This window comes from Cladophialophora immunda (assembly GCF_000835495.1).
Source record: "Cladophialophora immunda strain CBS 83496 unplaced genomic scaffold supercont1.4, whole genome shotgun sequence".
Classification (NCBI taxonomy): domain Eukaryota; kingdom Fungi; phylum Ascomycota; class Eurotiomycetes; order Chaetothyriales; family Herpotrichiellaceae; genus Cladophialophora; species Cladophialophora immunda.
This window is the reverse complement of record NW_015622544.1, coordinates 3,151,898-3,173,327: the sequence shown is the minus strand read 5'-3', so window position 1 is coordinate 3,173,327 and position 21,430 is coordinate 3,151,898. Positions and strand designations below refer to the sequence as shown.

At 52.5% G+C, this 21,430-nt stretch overlaps 6 protein-coding genes across 6 annotated transcripts; 3 read left to right on the top strand and 3 right to left on the bottom strand.

The window, feature by feature from the left end:
- Positions 1-59: 59 nt before the first annotated feature.
- PV07_07468 (uncharacterized protein) lies at positions 60-635 on the bottom strand (the record flags this gene model as incomplete). Its single annotated transcript, XM_016394557.1, has 3 exons — positions 60-83; positions 145-377; positions 443-635. The coding sequence occupies 3 exons, from the start codon at positions 633-635 to the stop codon at positions 60-62; spliced, it is 450 nt and encodes a 149-aa protein (XP_016247976.1).
- Positions 636-6,466: 5,831 nt separating this feature from the next.
- PV07_07467 (uncharacterized protein) lies at positions 6,467-8,312 on the top strand (the record flags this gene model as incomplete). Its single annotated transcript, XM_016394556.1, has 6 exons — positions 6,467-6,508; positions 6,600-7,020; positions 7,079-7,240; positions 7,300-7,551; positions 7,600-7,743; positions 7,795-8,312. 6 exons carry the CDS (start codon positions 6,467-6,469, stop codon positions 8,310-8,312), a joined length of 1,539 nt encoding a protein of 512 aa, XP_016247975.1.
- Positions 8,313-8,785: 473 nt separating this feature from the next.
- Positions 8,786-9,733, bottom strand: PV07_07466 (uncharacterized protein; the record flags this gene model as incomplete). The annotated part of the gene is made up of 4 exons (XM_016394555.1): positions 8,786-8,812; positions 8,871-9,042; positions 9,100-9,545; positions 9,611-9,733. 4 exons carry the CDS (start codon positions 9,731-9,733, stop codon positions 8,786-8,788), a joined length of 768 nt encoding a protein of 255 aa, XP_016247974.1.
- A 2,790-nt stretch (positions 9,734-12,523) lies between these two features.
- PV07_07465 (uncharacterized protein) lies at positions 12,524-13,550 on the top strand (the record flags this gene model as incomplete). The annotated part of the gene is made up of 4 exons (XM_016394554.1): positions 12,524-12,575; positions 12,632-12,734; positions 12,792-12,921; positions 12,978-13,550. 4 exons carry the CDS (start codon positions 12,524-12,526, stop codon positions 13,548-13,550), a joined length of 858 nt encoding a protein of 285 aa, XP_016247973.1.
- A 1,162-nt stretch (positions 13,551-14,712) lies between these two features.
- Positions 14,713-15,690, bottom strand: PV07_07464 (uncharacterized protein; the record flags this gene model as incomplete). Its single annotated transcript, XM_016394553.1, has 4 exons — positions 14,713-14,868; positions 14,933-15,323; positions 15,378-15,559; positions 15,619-15,690. The coding sequence occupies 4 exons, from the start codon at positions 15,688-15,690 to the stop codon at positions 14,713-14,715; spliced, it is 801 nt and encodes a 266-aa protein (XP_016247972.1).
- Positions 15,691-18,011: 2,321 nt separating this feature from the next.
- PV07_07463 (uncharacterized protein) lies at positions 18,012-20,195 on the top strand (the record flags this gene model as incomplete). The annotated part of the gene is made up of 9 exons (XM_016394552.1): positions 18,012-18,128; positions 18,195-18,294; positions 18,361-18,433; positions 18,483-18,689; positions 18,741-18,889; positions 18,940-19,102; positions 19,162-19,474; positions 19,527-19,605; positions 19,663-20,195. The coding sequence occupies 9 exons, from the start codon at positions 18,012-18,014 to the stop codon at positions 20,193-20,195; spliced, it is 1,734 nt and encodes a 577-aa protein (XP_016247971.1).
- Positions 20,196-21,430: the final 1,235 nt, after the last annotated feature.

Here is a 21,430-nt window from a genome sequence, read left to right as displayed (position 1 = left end):
CACTCGTTGGTGTGCTATGTATTTAGATCATCCTAGTATGATGCTCCTGCTCGTTAGGCTCATTTCCCAGCATTTACGCTCCCCTGGTTTTCATTTAGCCACGTCTCTCCGGCAATCAGAGGTCGGTTACAGAGTCAAACTTACAGCAAATACGTGCATGAGCTCCAGTCGAGGCCTCCCTGCAGCCGCGCTCTGAGCATCGACAACAATATGCGCACTGAAGTCCGCCTCCACGACTTTCCCGTTTGCAAAGCCCATCTTGACAGCACCCAGCAGAAACAGATCCCGGCATTCCTTGTCACTAACAAAGACCTTACAAATCTGATGGTAACGAGCAGTGATTTCTCCCCAGGCGTTATCCCTGCAACGAGAGATCTCTGGAAAGATTACAGTCAGCATAGGTCTCATTTCTGCGCCATGGGCTCGCCGACGCCTTGCTTACCTTCTTTTCCATGAAACGCCGCATTACTTGCGATGAACTTTGCGCTCGGGGTGAAGACTTCGCTCGCCATACGCGGACCTGCCTCGGCTTCTTTATTGTCTGCCAGCTCGTAGAAAAGTCGAATGACCCCTTTGACGTTATCATTCAGCGCGACCACATCGGGCCAGACGGTTTCCTTTGTTACGTAGGACATCGCAGACTCTCCGTCGCGGTTGAGACGGTTTCAGAGAAGGCTCATCGTGGAAAATCACTGGTGCGTACGCGAAGATGTCTTATTGCACTCCTCTGCATTGTCAGAATGTGTCCGGAGACTAACCAATTCGCTCGGCGTTTTGGCCGAGGGATCACTCGAGCTTCGGGCCGGTCTTTCCCTGTCAGTTTTACAAAGGACCCAATTAATTATGTAGCGCTTGAAGAGCAGGAGCACAATTATACTTAGGCCTCGCTGTCCCTGGGGTTACGGTGGCGCACTATATCCTACTACCCGAACGACTTAATCATGGGCTCACTCCAAGAAATCGACTTCGACGACAAGGGCGCTAAGGTGCTGAGTCCGTCGACCCTGGCGCACGTCGTCCTCCGCACCGGCAACCTCAAGAAAATGGTCGACTTCTATCTGAACTTCCTGGGAGGGACGGTCACGTACGGAAACGACTTCATCTCGTTCATCACGTACGACGAAGAACACCATCGCATCGCCCTTATCGGGATACCAGATACGGGACCTAAATCGTACACCAGCTGTGGACTGGAACACATTGCTTTCACCTTCCCGACGCTGTCCGCATTGCTTCTGGCTTATCGGCAACGCAAAGCCAGAGGAATCACGCCCGTGTGGTGCGTCAACCACGGGCCCACGACGTCCATCTACTACAAAGACCCCGATGGCAACATGATCGAAACGCAGGTTGACAACTTTGACAGCGTCAAGGAGGCCAACGACTTCATGAACAGCCCATATTTCGCCGAGAACCCGATCGGCACGGATTTCGACGCGGAGGAATTGATCCGCAAGATCAAGCGTGGTGTGGCCGAGGAGGAATTGAAGAAACGGGTGGAAATTGGACCGCGAGCGCTTCCTGACTTGGCAACGATGTAGATGTAGCGGAGATCTCGCAGAAGAGACGGGATGCGAGAAAGCCCAAGGGGATTGACGAGGTCCTTAGTGGGGAGACTGAAAGCGTCAGCGAGGTTAGTTGGGCTGTGCCCCAAACGTGTACTTCCTCTTCTAAAATGAGGTTGTTTCTGAGCAAGGCTAGGGGAGATACTCTCTGGCCAGAAAAATATCAATCCCAGGCCCATCAGGACGGATGTCGTATCCTTCAGTCAATCCAGATCCCGCCAAATGCAGTGCCTCGAATGCGCTGTATTATATGCTCCCAAGTCTTCTGGCCAACTGCTTCGGTTCTGTAATTCTCGACCATCTTCGCACCATGGCTTGCCTCACCGTCGATGTTATTCCTATACGCATAGATGTCAGGTTGCTACCGTTCTGTGGATGAGAAGCTATCTCAACTCTATTACCCTAGCCGTCCGGAGACCTGCAGACGTATAGCCGAGTTATGAGGCTACCATCGAGGGTTGTAATCAGAGCACTTCGGCCCAGCGGCACCACAGTTCTCGCAGCCCGGCTTGCGCCGTAGCTTGAAGAATAGATATTCTGCTCCCCAGTGCTGAAACCCTCCTCAATGTCTCCATGGCAGACAAAGGCCGGGTTGAACCGATGTGGCAGTTCCTATGTATATCGTACAAATTGAATGGTCCCTATTGGTCTCGAAGCAGCCGAAAAAGACGTGGATCAAATGTCAGACATCTGTATTTGCTGCGTGCTGTTTTAGCCTTACACCATCCATACCTTGGAATACAACTATTTTTTACAGTAGGTGCACATTTGAGCCTAGGTAGGTACGAGAGGACTTACCCACAATCTCCCTAACCCCGGATTACTTACAACACTCCCTCCTCCAGCCCCGCGCTAATCAGACAGTACTATCGGTCATTTCGCAGAGCTCCCCTTGTGTCTCTGACTAAGCGACCAAATGATTCAAGCGCGAGAAGATTCTTGATTGACTCTTCTCAGCTGTGGTAGCGTCCAAGCCGCATGGCAGCCGAGAATCCGAGTTACTTTGGTGCCCATTAGCAGGGTCTCCCCCCAAATCCCGGCCTGCCTTGGTCCGTCTGGGGGGACATTTAGGGGGGAAAGGAAACACGAAACTCTAACTCGTCCCCTCGCACGGGAAGCAATCATCTCGTTGACTTTCATTGAGCCCAGGATCGCGGGTGCCGAACCAAGCGGCCTTGGTCTTTTACAGTTATAGTGCGTATGACCTTTGTACGAAAGGCTCTCCTGGTCGAGCTATAAATACAACCCCCAACCCCAGACAGGTGAGCTGATCACTGCGTCCCACCTGGTAAACTTACCTCGACTTTCACCACTTGATCCCAGCTATACTTCACAGCAGCGTCTTCACCCATTGGGTTACACATTCTCTTCTCTCTTGACCAAAGAGATGTCGACACGGGCGGGTGAACAACCAAAGTCTACCAGAAGGAAATACGTGTCGACTGCTTGCACTACCTGTCGCGATGGAAAAATCAGAGTATGCACCGACCGCCGTCCCTTGTCAGGAAGGTAGTTGATGTTTACGATTTACAGTGTGATGGTGTTCATCCAATTTGCGGCAATTGTAAAAAGAAGAAAAAGCAATGTGTCTATGCCCAAGGGGAGGACAAGAGAAGGTGTGTTAAGAACAGACAGTTGGATCTGAGCTCCATATATTCACATGATTCGCGTCCAGGATACCCGTCCGGAAAGCCATTCAAGTCTTCTCTGCCCGACTGTCAGAACTTGAACAATTCATTCGCACCCACGGGCTAGAGCCTCCACCACTGAATGCCAATGATGCTGCGTTAATCGACCGCTTGATCGAAACGTTGCAGCAGCCAGGTACATCACCAAAAGAACAAGTGGCACTTGAGACATTAGAGCCAGAAGCTTCGGCTCAAGGAGAAGGACTTACCAACGACTTAATTCCGCTGCCTATATCAGGGTCGCAAGAGCCACAGCGGAGGCACTCTCAACCAGGAGAGTACCAGAACAATGTGTCGCTCCGGGGGCCCGAGGAGTTCATGCTTGACCTCGCCCAAATGAATAGCAACCGAACCATCCCTGCCCATGCACCAGAGGTGGGCGACCTGTTCACCAACTATACGGACATGGACGACCAATTGGCTGCGTTGCAAGAGAGCAACATCGCGTTTCCTGAGTGGACCACAGATTTTACGGGACTCAATGCCATGCCATTGGGCATGACTTATGGCTGGATCGACCTACAAATTCCTTATCCAGATATGGAAATGTCTGGAACTGATCAATCTCTGGGCCCTGCAACTTCGCCGGAGTCTATTTCAGCCACAGATCTGGATTTGCGAGTCGCTCCGGATGATGAGGGTTCCGACGGTGTGATCAATGAGATTGCTGAAAGAATGGGGACCCTGCAAGTTACGGATGACGGCGAGCTTCGCTATTTCGGCGCGACCTCAAACCTGCCACTCCGCGATGATACTGGGCCAACCACACAATCCGCGGAAGCAAATGTTGCTCGAAGCCGCGGCCAAAGGCTGTTGGATGCCGCCGGACTTGGCCAACACGTCGATGAAGCCTTGGAGGACCATTTAACCAACTTATACTTCACCTGGCAGGATCCTACGTTCCATGTCGTGGATCGAGAACTGTATAGACAAGCAAGGAGGACACACCGCTCCCGCCCTGGTCGCAGCTCCTACTTGTCGGAGACGTTGATCAATGCAATGTGAGCTCTCCACGCTACTCTCTTCTGAGGACTGACCATACTAATCTAAATAAAGCTGTGCTTTTGGCGCCATCTATGACACGGGCCGACATGAGAACTTCCCTCTACCCTTGCCCAAGTTCTTTGCGAAGCGGGCCAAAATCTGGTTAGATATCGAATTGGACAGCCCCAGAGTAGCAACCGTGCAAGCATTGGTGATTTTAAGCTCTTTCGAAGCAGCATCTACAAATGACGCGCGCGGATGGCTCTACAGTGGTACGTTCTCCTGGTCAATCATCAATCATTAGTAACTTGTATTTGATAGGGATGTCCGTCCGTTTGTCCTTTGATCTCGGTCTACACCTTGACATGACGCCGTATGTAGCCAAAGGTCTAATGAGTTCCACCGAAGCTGAGGCTCGCAAAATGGCTTTCTGGGGAAGCTTTGTGGTTGATCAGTAGGTGCCCATGTACGACCCTTCACCATTCCTACTCACAACTGTGTAGTCTCTGGGGCTTCTATCTAGGAAGACCACCTTGCCGCATAAGTAACCACAATCCTTCAGTTCACCAGCCCGCCGATCGGATACCTGGGCTGCAGCGATGGGTACCTTACGGCGTGCTAGAGACTCTGCCTGAAGCAACCCTCTCAGTCCCCGATTCGTCCGATCCCAATGGCATGCTTCCTCGACAATGGGTGTTGCTCTGTGAGGCCATGGACGATGTTAGCCATGTTTTGTGAGTTTCTTCTTCTTCGGTAAGCGTCAAGCTGCTTACATTCTAGGTATGAACGGGCGGATGTATCAGATAAAATGCTGCAGTCGCTTGCCGATGAGACCGTTTCTAAACTGGATCAATGGCGGCGAAACCTGCCACTTGCGTTGCAGGTCAGTCTTGACAAGCATGACGGTAACATCAAGCACCTGCCCCATGTCCTCGTATTGCAGTATGTCTCCTATCTCCTATTGCATCTGACGTCCCGCTAATCAGCCACAGCATGCAATACCACCAATTCATGATATATATTCACCGCCCGTTTATGTCGAAGACAGCTTCGAGCACAATCAACTCCAATATTCGGCATATGCATGCTCGATCGGTATGCATAGAGTCTGCCGTTGCTATATCCGTACTCCTCCGCATTTACAAGTCGAGCTATCCGCTGCGTTTCGTCAACGTCGAGGTGGTCAGCATCGTGTTCTCGGCAGCCATTATCCTCGTGTTGGCCTCAGTTCTTGACCTGGAGGGAACTGACAAGTTGAACCTCCAACGCCACCTCGACACCTGTTGCAGAGCATTGGCAGAACTAGGGAAGGCCTTCAAGAATGCCTCGCGGACTTTGGATATTCTCTTGGACATCAAGCGTAAGTGGCAAGCCAAGCTTGTTGCCTCAGAAAAACCGAAACGGAGGGCTCTCGAGGCTCAAGAGTCCGTGAGACCAGGCACCAAGAGACGAAAATCACAGTTCCAGCCCCTCCAGGGCTAGTTTGGGCATTGTGCTTTCTGGTTCATGTCACAGTATAGTCAATTGTTACGCGTCTTCGTCACAAGCACGTTTACGCCCCTGGTCTTCCTAATTCGGCCACGGCATCACAATAGTGTTTTCCTGCAGAAGCTCGGCTCTCTGCTTCGTGACTTCTGCTCTGTTCCCGAATACATACACGGCCTGGAACAATGCGTTCCGATCCCCCTGAGGCACCAGGGGGAGAGTTCCGCAACAATTGTTCCTTTCCACCGGCAGGTGTTCTACTCGGTCCAGAGCCGGAATCGTACCCAGCAAAGGAAAGTCGGATTCCGTGCCTGGCTTCTGTTCCATGTCGCGACCAGCCTTAGAATCCATTGTAGCCGGCGAGGAGGCAATCGAGTCCGTAAATGTTGTGGATCAAATGTGTTGAATATGGAGCAGCTGATTGGGACCTGGGGGCAAACAGCAACCCCCAGACCCCGAACTCCCCGCAAGCCTAAGCGAGCGGACGGGAAGTGTCTCTGTGTCGTCTTGAACAATTTGTCCCCCGCAGGTAAAAGTGTCTTACACCGCTTCGGTTTTCTCCAGACGCCCCCAGGAACCCATATTCCGGATGACAAGAGCAGCTCTAGAACATCTCACAAGGCTCTGCGATGGGTCAGCTGGGTGCAGGCTGGGGCCTTATAACCATCAGGCTCTTTCGTAAGCCCCCCTTTTGTTGTCTCTATCGATCATTGACCAGAGACCAAAATCTTCACCGTTGACAAGATGGCGGAAGTCAAAGAGACCTGGACTTGGCTCAATGTCCTGGTATGTTGCCTTGCAGCTACTACTTCGCCCTTCCAATCCACTACAAGGCTTGAAGCAGTCCAATATCTTGGGTCGCTGACGCTCACAATAGATTGTCTTGTTTGCCACGTTCGGCTCGCTCTCATATGGCTATTGCACCACCATCATTGCGTCGACCCTCGGGCAGCCTCAGTTCCAAGGGTATATGAAGCTACTACCCGGCCAGTCCAACGGAGACAATGCCTCAGCACTGATCGGAGCCACCAACGGATTGTTCCAGACGGGTGGCTTCTTCGGAGCCCTCTTGATCGGTCCTGCGGGTGATTACTTCTCTCGAAGGGGTGCCATCGCCGTCTCCGCGGCATTTATGGTCATCGGCGGCGCTATACAGGCAGCCAGTCAGAACATTGCCATGTTTCTGGTTTTCCGCACGTTCTCTGGCTTTGGTGTGGGCATGGCAGTTGGAGCGGTGCCCCTGTATCAGTCGGAGGTTTCTCCTCCCCATTCCCGTGGTTTCCTGGTCGGTCTGCATGGTAGGTTCTGTGAACACAAAAGGCTCGTCTGTTAACGCTGACCCACGCTTTTCAACAGGCGTCGCTATCGGGGCTGGCTCTGCTCTGGCAGCCTGGGTCGGCTACGGCTGCTACACTATGACTGGCAATATCCAGTGGCGGCTACCCTTAGCCTTGCAAGTTGTGTTCCCAGCGATCTTGGGCCTGGGAATATACACAGTCCCCGAGTCTCCAAGATGGCGTAAGTTGACATCCCGGAGCCTGTTCCACTTGCACATGGCCAGCTGACGGATCCGAAAGTCCTCCAGCGCGACGATCCCGACAAGGCTCTTGCTGTATTGATGAAGATTCACGCCGACGCCCAAGATCTCGACGGCGCATTTGCACATCGCGAGTACAGCATCATGCGCGAACAGTTCGCGTTGGAGACGAATGTGATTGGTCTCCAGGCATACAAGGAGATCTTCACCAAAGCACACAATCTCAAACGTCTTGCTCTCGGGTTTGGCGTGATGTTTGGGGGCCAGTGTACCGGCACTTTGGTCATCAACTGTAAGCTGACAACAGCAAGCGAGGGACTTGTCGCTAACATGGCCTCAGACTACGCTGTGTCTTTGTATTCGAGTATCGGATATACCGGTCGACAGGCATTTCTCCTCTCTGCCGGCTATGTAACCGTGTCTATCCTGGGCAACGCAATCACCGCGATACTTGTGGATCGCGGCGGGCGGGTCAATTTCTTGGGTAAGTCAAACCACATAATCTAGCAAGCCTCCCTCGCTAACAAAACCCCAGTCATCGGGTTCGGTGCTCTTGTCCTCGTCTTGATCGGCGAGATCGCGATGCTCTCTCTCCCGACTCACGAACAGACCGCAGGGACCGCCGCGGGGGCAATCGTCTTCCTCTTCATGCACATCTTTTTCTACGCCAGCTTCATCGACGCCACGACCTACATCTACGTGTCCGAGATCTTCCCCACCCGCCTCCGCGCCGTCGGCACCAGTCTCTCCATCAGCGGCCTCTTCCTGGCGAGTCTCGTCTTCACGCAGGCGGCCTCGTCGGCGTTCCAGGCGATCCACTGGCGGTACTACATCGTGTTCGCGGTCCTCACCGCCATCTACGCCGTCCTGCTCTGGCTCTTCTTCCCCGAGACCAAGGGCCTGAGCCTGGAAGAAGTCGCCAGGATCTTCGGCGACCCGGTCGCGGACGGCACCCATGTGGTGGGAAAAGACGGCCACCTGTACGGCACCACCTCCAACAAGCCGGAGGATGACGTCGAGCATGAAGAGCATTCTGTCCCGCACAAGGTCTAAACCGCTAGAGGTGTTTTCGGCAACGCCACTGTGAATGACGGAATGCTCGGGGGGGATTGTCGCACGAAATCAGGCAAGACTAAAGCTCTGATCAGAAGTCGCTGGCAACGGCTCCTACGGTCATTTCTCAAGGACGTAGAGATGGCATGCTCAAGAAGGTGGTATATGTACATAGCACATATATGTATGAAGGGGTAGGTATATACTCGGTAGCTTTACTATTCTCTGACAATATTTCCCCAGAAGAAAGAGACCTGTTCTTAATATCACAACAAAGATCCTCTTGCCATTTGCACGTTGTCGGTTGAGATTGCTTTGGGTATTTTCTCTATGTATAGTAATGGTGGGAAATAGAGATACTGCTCTCTTGGGATTCGGCTAGGTCGCTGTCAATGATTGTTCTCCTCCGCAATGGCCTTTCTGTAATCAAATATGAACACACCATCTTTGTATCCGAAGCAAAGCTTGTACTCTCAACGGCCCATAAACCCGCCATCGAGCTGCAATGTATTGTCAGAACGGCGAGCACAGTTCCGCACACATGTCCCAGATACTGACCAGCAATATATGTCCATGGACGTAATCACTTGCCGAACTGGCCAAAAACACTGCGGAGCCCTTGAAATCTTCGGGCGTTCCCCATCGGCCGGCAGGAATCCTGTCATTGAGGCTCTGGAGGTATGCCGGGTCGCCCGACCTCGTGTCGACGTTCATATCTGTCGCCACGTATCTATTATGTGGTCAGCAAGCGGCGAGACGGCTGATCAGGGTAGTAGAGACGGCATACCCCGGAGCAATGGCATTCACGTTAATGCCTTTCGCCGCCCATTCGTTGCTCAAGGCTTTAGTGAGTTGGGCCACACCTCCTTTGCTCATCGCATATCCCACAATCCTGACACTGCCGATGAACGACGCCAGACTCGCAGTGTTGATGATCTTGCCGGGCATATTATGGTTGATCCAATATCTTCCGATGTCTCGGCAAATGACAAACGTCGAGTTCAAGTTGACTTGGAGGACCTCTTCGACGGTGTCGAGAGCGTAGTCCACTGCGTCCGCTCGCCGTTGGATCCCGGCGACATTGAGAAGGATGTTGATTCTGTGTCTTGCAGTTACTCTTGAGACGAGGGTGGCCACGTCTGTCTTGTCGCTCAGCTCGCAGGGTTCGATGAAACAGTTTCGACCTAATACTTCAATGGCCTTTTGGGTAGTATTGTCTGCGCCGGTGCTCCTCTGCAGAGATCAGACACATCGGCACCGAGAGAGAGAGACAACGGTTTCGAACACCTTCGACATACCTGTATCAACACCACATCGGCGCCTGCTTCTGCAAGTGCGATCGCCATGGCCTGACCGATGCCTCTCGTGCCGCCTGTGACCATGGCGGTCTTCCCCGTTAAGTCGAACAACGAGACAACCATGTTGTTTCCGCTGCACCGTGTCTTGAATAGCTATCGCAAGTTTTCCAAGCGAAAGATGGCAACATCTCATCCGTAGCTAAAACAAACAATAAAACGAAAAAAAGAGAAGCTGCAGCGTAATTCGTGCTAGGGCCAGACGCGATGCACAGACAGCCATGGCGGTGGACCCAAAATACGTATCCATCGGCCCCCCCTCGAGGAGTATAATCACTTTCGTCCACTAGGACTGGCCAGCATTATCCGAACCAGAGAGCCAGAGCTGAGCCTTGGGCTCCCGCACGCTCCAAAATGTGGCTCTACACAAGGCGTCAAATGAAGAATTCACGTCAGCGGCGAAGACTCAGTCCGATGGCTGAATCACCGCGCCTTGCATATGGCATACGGCATCATCCCCAGAACGAGGCCCCTCTCCAGAGATTGCGGAAACCATATTCCGCAACCTCCTCGTCGCACAACATGCACGACCTTGAGATACGGACTCCGCATGTTAGTAAGCTTCGACCGGCCTGAAGCTTGGGTATGATTCCAGGTCTTTGATTGCTGTATGCCGCAGGAAAGGCCTCATTTAGCGCCGAGTGAGATTATCGGCGTACAAACCGTACGGTACAGCAGTCAGCATTGTAACAGGTTCGTCTTTACATTTCATTTGAATGCTTCATTTATTCTAGAGAACAAAGTCCCGTGCTAGACGTTGTTGACCACAACCTTGACGACAAGCTTCCCATCCACATCTGTCGATTTCGCTGCAAGCTCGAATGCCTCGGGAACCATCTCTAGGCCTTCAAATCTATGGGTGATGATGCTCGATAGATCTGGGATCCCTGTCCCAACTTGACCAGCCTTGCGCATGATATCGATGCTCTCCGGATACGCGTTCGCATATCGCCAAATGCCAACCAGATCAACTTCCCGATGCGTCGCTGCTGCGATAGGCAACGTTTGGATAGGTGAGCCCATGCCAACGAGCATGACCTTGCCGCCCGCGCGAGTGGCCTATATGCTGGCGTGTCAAAGAACCGCAATGGCGACGTCGTTGCTCCTGGAATACTTACATAGATGGCTGTCTGCACGCAGGACTCGACGCCCGTGCATTCAAACGTGACAGAGAATTTGTCTGACCTCTTCTCTTCTGTTTTTTGCCCTGCTTTGCAGAATTCATCTGCGAATTCTCTCGCAGATTCCAGCCTGTCCTCCAGGGTCTCTCCTTTTCTCGGGGACATGGGCGATACGGCCGACGCAAACCCCTGGTTGAGGGCGAACTGGAGCCGGTTCTCCGCGATGTCTGCCATTGTGATACTTACACAGCCAGCTGCCCGCGCCGCAGATGCACACAGCAGACCGACCGCGCCTGCTCCAATTACAAGGCATGATGATCCCGGTGCCAGACCTGCTTTTCTTACGGCATGGACGGCTACCCCCAGCGGCTCCAAGAGAGCGCCCTGATCATAGGACATTGACTCCGGCAGCCTTGCACGTCAATCATCCGCATTCATAGGTTTTACTGGTTGCCGAGGACTTACTTATGACACCACTTCGCTGGATGGTTCAATCTCGTCTGCAGTGTTCCTTGGAAATGTGGGAACGAAGCAGCGCTGCTCCGGAAGTTCATCCTTGCGCAGACATTGTACCGACCCGTCGCGCAGTCTTCACAATCATCGCACGGGACTCCGACCTCGAGGGCGATTCGGTCTCCAACCTTCAGCGTCGAGACATCCTCGCCAACTGCGACGACTTCACCGGCAGATTCATGACCTTGCGAGAGTGGCTCCTTGATCTGGATACCTCCGTTGCTGTAGCTCAGATAGTAGTGAACATCCGAGCCGCAGAGTGTCGTCGATCGGATGGCTACCTGCACCTCGTTCGGCAGTGGCGGGGGGACAAATTTGTCCGTCTAGAGGTTGATCAGACTAAGTCGATGGCATACTTTTCTGAACCCGTGCAAGTATAGCTTGACTCACCAAACGAAGATCTCTCGGGCCATGGAGCACCTGTGCCTGGCAATTGAACAGAACAGCTGAAGGCATATTCTATGGGCTGTGAGAGCTCTGCGAAAGTCACAGGGCTTGGACTTGGGTCGGCCAAACTCTCCCTTCTCCCAACGGAGCTATACGATGTATATCCAGCCATCAACACAGTTTTCATCAAGCTATTCGCCTGCCAAACGTGAATTCAATTGGTATGGAAGATGGTTTCCGCATTCTTCATTTGAACATTGCATGCCACGACAACCCCGCGGCGCATATTCCTGACAGTGCATACACCAGACAGATCTGTGGGAAGCAAAAACTGATGTTCCAAACGGGAATGCACTTTCTGAGCCAAAACTTCCTCGACAGTGGGCACGGTCCCCGGCGACCCCTTCCCCTTCATCTGCTCACCCTTCCGGCGGATTGAACTATGAGGCGGCTCAACCCTAGGAGCAGCGCGTACTGCGGAATTCGAGAACCGGCGACGATCCGGGAAGTCGTCTCCTTTGCAAATTCGTGACTGAGTCTGCGAGTTGCTAGTCCCACTGTCAGTTACGTGCAAGCACCATTCTAAAGATCATCTGGCTTCTGTCACTTTTGAGACGCAATCGCTTTGTCACCGAGGCCGTTTCCTTTCCACCCTTGGCGTCTTTCTCTTGTGGCTGGGTCGGTGAGTGCTTGCTACCGACGCAACATCTGTCGATGGCCATAACGCCGAGACCAACTTACACTTAGAGCTCGCTAAAGCTCTAGATCAACGATCAACTATCTCGAACTCTTGATATCTCGTCAATTCATCCTCAGCGAAGATCTTTACGACAGCATGGCATTTGCAATTGCCTCAAAGTGTGCAATTGTTACGGGTGGAGCGTCGGGTAAGGTTTACTCTGTACCAACAGTTGTATGCGGAACTTCTAATTCTCTGCCGAAGGCATAAGCCTAGCCTTTGCAAAACTTCTGGTTCAGAAGGGAGCCAAAGTTGTGGTTGCCGACCTACAGAGAACACCAGCGCTGGATGAGTTAATGAAGCAAAGGTAGTCATAACTGAACAATATGGCCAGATCGCTGGAGGTGCTGACAGGAACTGACAGACAGGACGACATCTTCTTCCAGAAGACAGACCTTACTCAATGGGACCAATTACACGACCTCTTTAAGTTCACCAAGAATCGACTTGGCAAGGTCGACGTGTTGTGTAACAGTGCAGGAGTGTTTGAACCAGTGAGCATGTCGTTGTTTCGAGCAACGCAATTTGCGTCGCTGACGCACGAGTACAGCCATGGTCCAATTTCTGGAAAGACACGGAAGAAACCAGCTACAAATCGATCGACCTCAATGTCTCTGCACTCATGAAAGGCACCCGTCTCGCCATTCGAGATCAGATCACACGAGTCTCCCCGCCGCCGTCAACCAGGACTGTGGGCGTCATCCTCAACGTATCGTCCCTCGCCGCCCAATTCCCTCTTTTCAACCAGCCACTGTACTGTTCGTCAAAAGCAGCCGTGTCTGCTTTTACCCGGGCGCTGGCTCCTCTCCACAAGGAGTTCGGCATCAAAGTCGTGGCTGTGGCACCGGGGAATGTGGCTACTCCTCTGTGGACTGAGGATATCAAGAAAGTCTTCCGTGCCGACGACGTAGTGATCCAACCGGAAGAGGTGGCAGATGTCATGCTCAGGGTGATCGAAGGAGCAGAGTACCCCGGTGGCACAGTGCTCGAGGTGACCAAGGGCCGCACTCGATTTCTGGCGGTTGACAGTCCCGTGGCATCAGGGCCGGGCGCCACCACGAGCAATATGGGTGTGATCTACGACGAAACCATTACCCTTCTGGACCAGGAGAGACAAAAATAACAAGTCATGACAATCATCATTGGTCACACTTATTAGAGAAGTAGATGTTAGCATAGCTCAATGTATTTTCATTTCACTTTTGCGTTCCACTTAACGGTGGCGTACAGTCAAGAGGTTCAACGACCAGCAAATCCGCCCACATGTTCGACGTTCTTGATCAAAGGTGGCCGTCTAAGCAGATCCTCCTCCTCCCAAGTCTTCAGCAACTTCACCACGTGCGGGACTCCCATGTGAACATTCTGATTCTCCAGAGAAGTGTATCTTGTTCTCGAAAATCAGCCTCTCAAAATTCGCCGCCGTCACAGGAAGAATAAGACAGACCTTTCGAACATGATGATGTCTTCTTGGCCGTCCTGGAAGTTGATCTCTCGGTAGCAGGAATACTCGGTCACGTAGGGCTCCTCGGCATGCACGACCTTGGCGGTCTGCAGCAGCAATTCCACAATCTAGGTGGCGCGACTTGTCAGTGGAGGCGACGATGGGAGGGGGTGGGTGATTGATGCAACGGCGCGTATACCCGATCGGCTTTCCCGGGCTGGGGATAAATGGTCGCAATGAGGATTGCCTGAGTCATGGTCAATGCTCACAAATTTGCTCGGGGAGCTGTGAATGTAAGTCGCAATGGTCACGTTGGCGGGTAAGATCGTAGTCGTGGGATGGCCGAGGGTCGCAAGGATTCGACATTAAGTATGCCGGGCATGTGTCTGGTTACAAGGCATAGGCGTTTGGATCCGGCATCGTAGTTTCTCGCACAACATCGAGAGGCCTTCCGGAATCACGATGCCGCAGTCTGGGTTCTCCGGATCTTGCTCAAGAACAGCACGCATCTGGAATTAAGTCTAACCACCTCCACACAGGCTTTCGGCCTGCTCATCACCTCCACAATTTCAGCCGCGGCAAGTAGATGAATTGCAAAGCGGAAGGCTTTCCGACGGTGAGATGTGAGACGAAGGTACGGGAAAGGAGCCCATTCACTCATTCCACCGTGCCTTCTGCGACTGTCGCATCCACAAATCTGGGGGGAAACAGTCTTTGAAGATTTGTATTTCGGCTATATGAGCTTAGAAAACTCATGGGCACTACTCTGGCATGAAAAGTCGCTGTAGTCTCTTTATGCTTGGCTGAAACGGCTTCATAGTTTGGCTTCATAGTTATCTAGAGGCTAGTCATGGGATGTTGTAGGATCCCAAGTCGAAGGAGCATATACATCTTTGAGATCCAACTCCGCCATGTCTTCCTTCGTCAGTTCAAAGTCAAAGACGTCTGCATTCTCCTCGATTCGCTTCATTGAGACTGACTTCGGCAACGGAGAGAAGCCCTAGCGGAGAAGTTAGAGTCAAAGGAGAGACCACATGCTGTTCGAGTCTAAGGATCAGCCTTACCTTCTGCAAGCTCCAGCGCACAAGAATCTGCGCAGGCGACTTATGGTACTTCTCTCCGAGTTTGTGAAGGACAGGCTCTTCCATGCGTTGCCCTCGGGCGAGAGGACTGTACGCCTGGCAAAGCACTCCGTTCCGTCTGCACCACTCGGTGATGTCTGGCCTGGCGAGCCACGGGTGAAGCTCCCACTGCCCGACGCTGATCTTGCCTCCAGCACCCTCTCCACCCTCCTTCTCAAGTTCCGCAATATACTCCTTCAGCTCTTCCAGGTGGTGGACGCCATAGTTTGAGACACCGATCGAGCGGACTTTGCCAGCCTGTTGGGCCTCGACCAGGGCTTTCCACGCTCCACATCGAGCTTCCTTGCCACCGTATGGTGCATGTATGATGTACCTGCAAAAACATTAGACCGTCGCCAGCAATCGACCGATAAAGCTGGATGTGTACAAGTCAACATAGTCTAGACCGGCAGTGGCAAGCGTGGTGTCGACGTCCTGTTTCGCGTTCTCGTAGCTCATTCGATTCGGCCACACTTTGGAGACGTAAAAGATTTGGTCGCGCGGGATGCCGCTTTTCCTGATCGCGGCGCCGCAAGGCGCTTCGTTCTCATAGATTGGCGCCGAGTCGATCTAAACCGCCCAGGTCAGTCGACGGTCGACAGGTTGACAAGACGGACAATTTTGCTGACCTGCCGAATCCCAATGTTCAGAGCATGCGCTACAACCTTCTCTGCCTCGTCGGCGGGCCTGTGGTAAACCATTAGGACTAGAAGTGCGTGGCTCTGTCTTGGGTCTCACGTTTGATAGACCTTCAAACCATCCCGAGTCAGCATGACAGTACACATTTCTGTGTGAATGACTTACTCCAAACCCAAGAGCTGGGATTTCATATCCAGTGTTGAGTTTGTAGGTTGATTTGATAGTCAAATGCTCCATATTTGTTGCAATCATTCTGACTAGCACTGAAAAACAAAGCTGTAATAGCACAACTTCTCCCGTGAGGAAGTCAACGAGCCGGACTTGGGGAGGTTTTGCTATTATTATTATATCATCTGTCACATCGCCTATTTATTAGTTCCAGGCTTTGGCCGGGATTGGGGCAATCGGGTGTCACATACAAGGTTCATGCAAACTCACTGTCCAACTGTATTGATCTTCTATATCCAGAGGGCACCTCTGTGGTTGCTTAATGTATGCTAGACGGCAAGGAACCCAGTTTCCGAGCACGCAAATGCAAAACGCGGGGAACGCAAGGCTGCCGTCAAATCAGGGGCAAGGGACAAGGTTCTTTCTTCCGAGGAGCGTGTGTAATACTTGATATTCGCCAACTTCATTGTTCCCACAGATACTTCAACTGCATCGAACGAGAACAAACTCAGCATCATTCACTAAGACTGAATTCTGCCATACCGCCTCTCCTCTGGGAATTACGCCACGAGCATCAACATGAAGGAAATAGAGGGCATCAGCTACCTCTTTGGCTACCCTCTAAAGCACTCGCTCTCACCACTCGTGCACAACACAACATTCGAGAATCTGGGAATTCCCTGCAAAATGACCGCGCTGGAGTCTCTCGACCTGCCAGGATTCCTGCAGCTGACCCAAGAGCCCCGATTTTTCGGAGCTGCAGTCACAATGCCCCACAAGGTTTCGATCATGGGGCATTTGGACGAGATTGACTCCGCGGGAAGGGATGTCGGTGCCTGCAACACCATCTATGTCACGGCGGTGGACGGGGAGCGCAAGCTTTGCGGAACTAACACGGACTGTGTCGGGATCAGAGAGGCTTTCGCCAGGAACGTGCCCGATGCGCTCTACCATGGAAGGCCAGGCCTTGTTGTCGGTGGCGGTGGAGCAAGCCGGGCCGCCGTGTATGCGTTGAAGAAGTGGATTCGCTGCGCCACAATATACCTGGTCAACCGTGACAGACAAGAGATAGATGATCTAATCGAGCACTTTGAGCAGAGAGGTCTCGCTGAGGGACTAGTATTTGTGGAAAGCGTTGAGCAAGCCGAGGCGCTACAAGGACCAGGAGCCATTGTGTCCTGCGTGCCAAATTTCCCTCCCACGTCCGAGACGGAGAGAACGGCAAGGAACGTGCTGGAGACTTTTCTGTCCAAGGAACATAAGGGCGCACTGCTGGAGATGTGTTACCACCCGACTCCCTGGACCGAAATCGCCGACCTCTCTCAAAGGGCAGGCTGGCAAGTGGTGTTAGGGACGGAGCCGTTGATCTACCAGGGTCTTGAGCAAGACAAATACTGGACGTCCCGCCCGTTCGAGGACTTACCCGTGAGCAAGGTCAAGGAAGCTGTTGCGGATGCTCTGGAGGCGTTTGCACGCACTCTTAGCCAATGATCCAGCACACTCGAACAGGGTTCCAAGTTTACTTTCATGAAAGTGATGCAAAGATGGAATCTGAAGCAAGGAAATTGGGTGTTTCTGAGCATATTCTCTCATGAGGTCCACATTCTGACGCTATACAAGTAGGTAGAGTTCTGGAGCCCTGCCTCCCTAGAGACAGGACAGCAGTCTGTGAGAAGCGTGCCTATGGTCAGGTGAGGAAATGTCAATGTGACAGCTGTGCTCCGAGACTTACCCTGTGAACAATAAGTTCTGCTTAAGCGACCGGTGGATGTTCAGGGAAAACGTAGTCTGATTCCATCACCAACACGGCCATCAGTCCACCAATGAACCTTCCAAATTGGCTTAAGCCCGGACGTGACAACCCGGGAATCCAGCTCCCGTCTATAGCATAGTAAGCGAGTACTCAAATGTCACTGTATCGCAGACATTTCGATGCCTAAACACTTTGTTTCTCCATAATGTGGCCGGAAACGCGATTCCGGTGGAAGCGTTTTCGAGTGTCGCAGCCTCGAATTCGGCCTACTATAGCAGTGATGGCCTAAACTCGATCTCAGGCAACATATTTCGATCCCTCGCCTTGAAGCTGTTTCCGTGTCTTGTGTCCATAAGAGTAGCAGCGTTGCAGGTGAGTTGGCGACGACTGGAACAATCATCTGCTCGGAGACGAAGCTAGTTGTACGGCTGCAAATTTTTCCCCTGGGCCTATCTTTACAAGATGTCACCTCACAAAGTGGACGATGTGTGTGAAGCGCCGTACAAAATTGAAAGGCAACTCCTATTCGCCCCGCGAAATTTGCGGATTGTCTGCATCGGAGCAGGCGCCTCCGGTATGGTGAGTTCACAAGGAATCTGGGTCTTCCAACAGATACACAATATTAACAGACTGGTTTGCGCTCAGTATATGGCGATTAGACAAGAACAACTGCTGGAAAATGTCGAGTTCCAAATCTACGAGAAGAATCCAGATGTGGCGGGAACGTGGTTCGAGAACAAATACCGTGAGTGCAGCCACCTGCTGATCCTCTGTGACGGCCACAATATGAAGCTGATCCTCGATTTCGCAGCCGGCGCCGCATGCGACGTACCAGCTCACATCTACACCTTCTCTTTTGCTCCAAAGACAGACTGGTCTCATTAGTAAGGTGTCGGATCGCTTCCAGTGTGACGAGTCCACTAATTTCTTCAGCTATGCTGAATCCGACGAGATCCAAGAATACTTCTCAGGCGTCGCCGACAAGTACCGAGTGCGACGGTTCATCAAATTCGGTCACCTGCTTGTTTCTGCGGAGTGGAACGAAGGTGATGCCAAGTATGAGCTTCAAATAAAGACCCCCGATGGATCGGTTCTCCGTGATAGCTGCGACATTTTGGTCAACGCTTGCGGGATTCTGAAGTAAGTCTAGCTGGTTGAAGCTTGGACGCTCTCTGATAATTGTGACAACAGCGCGTGGAAATGGCCAGCAATCCCTGGTCTTCAAGACTTCAAAGGAAAACTATTGCATTCAGCCCATTTCGACCGACCCTGGACTCCCGAAGGTCGAAACGTCGCCTTGATAGGCACGGGCTCTTCGGCCATCCAGATCCTTCCAAAAAGTTGGTGGTGGTGAAATCAAGCATTTGAGGGAGTGCTAACATCCATTCAGTCCAGCCCAAGGCAAAACACATAGACACCTATGCGCGATCACCTACGTGGATTGCAATGCCTTTTGCCGGTATCAAGTCGAGACAGCCACAAGGCAATCCACCGTATTCGGATGTGGAGAAGGAGCATTTCAGGAACGACCCAGCGTATCATTTGCAATACAGGTGAGAAATATCTCGCTGTCAAGTCGAGTGAAGGCGTAGGACTGAGTTTCTCCGCCCAGGTGCGATCTCGAATCGGAGTTTAACCACTATTATGAGATGTTTGTCGACAGCTGCGATCTGCAACTATCGACTGTTAGAGATTTGACTGCAAGAATGGAGGCATCTTTGGCCAAGAAGCCGGAGCTTATACCTCTCCTCATCCCAAAGTTTGGCGTTGGATGCCGCAGACTGACCCCAGGTGTGGGATATCTGGAAGCAATGTGTGAGAGTAATGTCGAGGTAGTGACGCAGGAAATCACGCGCGTGACCGCCGGCGGGATCGTGTCGGCGGATGGCACAGAGAGGAAAGTCGACACTATTATCTGCGCCACAGTAGGTTTACTTCTGGCTCGAAGAACAGTTCAGGTGCTGATATATCTTCCAGGGGTTCGACGTCAGCTTCGCGCCTCGCTTCAAGTTGACGGGAAGGAACGGCTTCAAGTGTGACGAAAAGTTTGGAGCTGGTGAGTTGTGTCCTTTCAACTAGCCCGGTAGTCCTCTGCTGACTCGTTCCACCTCAGATCCCAAGGGCTACTTGTCACTGGCCATCCGGGACCTTCCCAACTATTTCATTTTCAACGGTCCACAGGCCTGTGCGGCAAACGGTTCATTCCTCCCCGTCCTGGAAGCCACCGCAGATTACATTTTGAAGTGTGTGCAGAAGATGCAGACTCAACGGATCCGCACGATGAACCCCAAGCAGGAGGCGATTGACGACCTTGTCGAACACGTCGACACTCTGATGCCAGAGACGGTCTGGGTCCACCCGTGCCGGAGTTGGTACAAAAACAACACGGTCGATGGCCGAGTCACGGCGGTGTGGCCAGGGAGCACGCTGCACTTCCTCTCGGTCATCAAGGAGCCGCGCTGGGAAGATTTTGACTATGAATATCTCGGCGGGAAGAACCGCTTTTCGTACTTTGGGATCGGACAGACCAAGACGGAAGCCGAAGGAGGGGAAAGAGCCGCACATCTTCGGACGAGAGTCCATCTGTTCGACGAGTGGTGGCCAGAGCATGAGAAGAACTTGATAGGAGCAGACGCGTCAAGTTAGCGCTCGGTACACGGCCGGGGTCCACGCAGGCAACACGTTGGATCAAGTGTGACTCGTGTTGTCGGTACCTTGCTTCGAACGCAATACTGTTTCATGTTTCGGTAAAGCTCATAAGCATAAATAGACATATATACATCCGCATGGTATCTCTTCCTACGCTTGTCCCTCCTCAATCACAGTTGATCGTAGCTGTTTCTACTGCTTGCCTCGGCTGCGGTGGGCTGGCCCACTTTGGAAAAAGGGGGTTGGAGCGGATCGGATACGTATTAGTCGCTAGTTGTGATTGGCCATATACGCTTCTATACTCCCTAGGGCTTGTGGGGATAAGCGTGGACTCTAAGTGCTGTACCGAGTACGCCCTCTTCCCCCACACGGCACTTCGCATACTCAACTTGAAGTCGGTGCAGCGGAATGAATAAGACTTCTTCAAGAGCCGAATGCCAACAACTGGGGCCGGCGGCTGCATTGGTAATCAATGCAAGGTACCTCCGGTGAGGTGTTCTGGCCATGGAGGCTGGAAACCACCGGAAACCGCCTTCCGGAATCACGGTTCCGTTGATTCTGGCAAGCACAGAGACTCCCACGCTCTCTACCCCAAGCAATGCTACAGAGCAGGAATTGTCTCTCGATTACTCTAAAGATCGAAACCCTTGAAGAATGGACGGTCGTGTCTTTGTGGCCGCTCGCCCGCCCCATCCTCCTCTCCAGCGTCGATCGCAGCAACTTTGTCAACTCGTCTCGACGCGCAAATGGCGACAGCACTTGTTCTCGGGGCATCTGGGGTGTCCGGCTGGGGAGTCCTGGACGAGTTGCGCACCTACCCGTCGCCGACGACCTTCAAGCGCATAATCGGCCTCACATACCGGCCTCTGAGCAAAGAGACCGCGATGGTCCCCGAGGAGGATTACCACCGAGTCGAACTTTACAGCGGCTTCGACTTGGGTCTCCCGGTCGACGAGATCGCAACGAGACTCAAATCCATTGACAACATTGGTGATGTCGGACCCGTCTATTTCACAGCTTACACGGCGCATGGTAAGAGCCATGAGGAGGTGATTAGAGCAAACGTCGCCCTCGTCGCCAATTCGATCCAGGCACTGGAGAAAGTGTGTCCGAACTTTTCGTTCTTCACCCTGCAGACTGGTGGAAAGGTTAGTAGTTACGTTGCTTTTTCGGTGCCGAAAACTCCGCGTCCCGCACACACTGACCTGATTCACAGCATTACGGACTCGAAT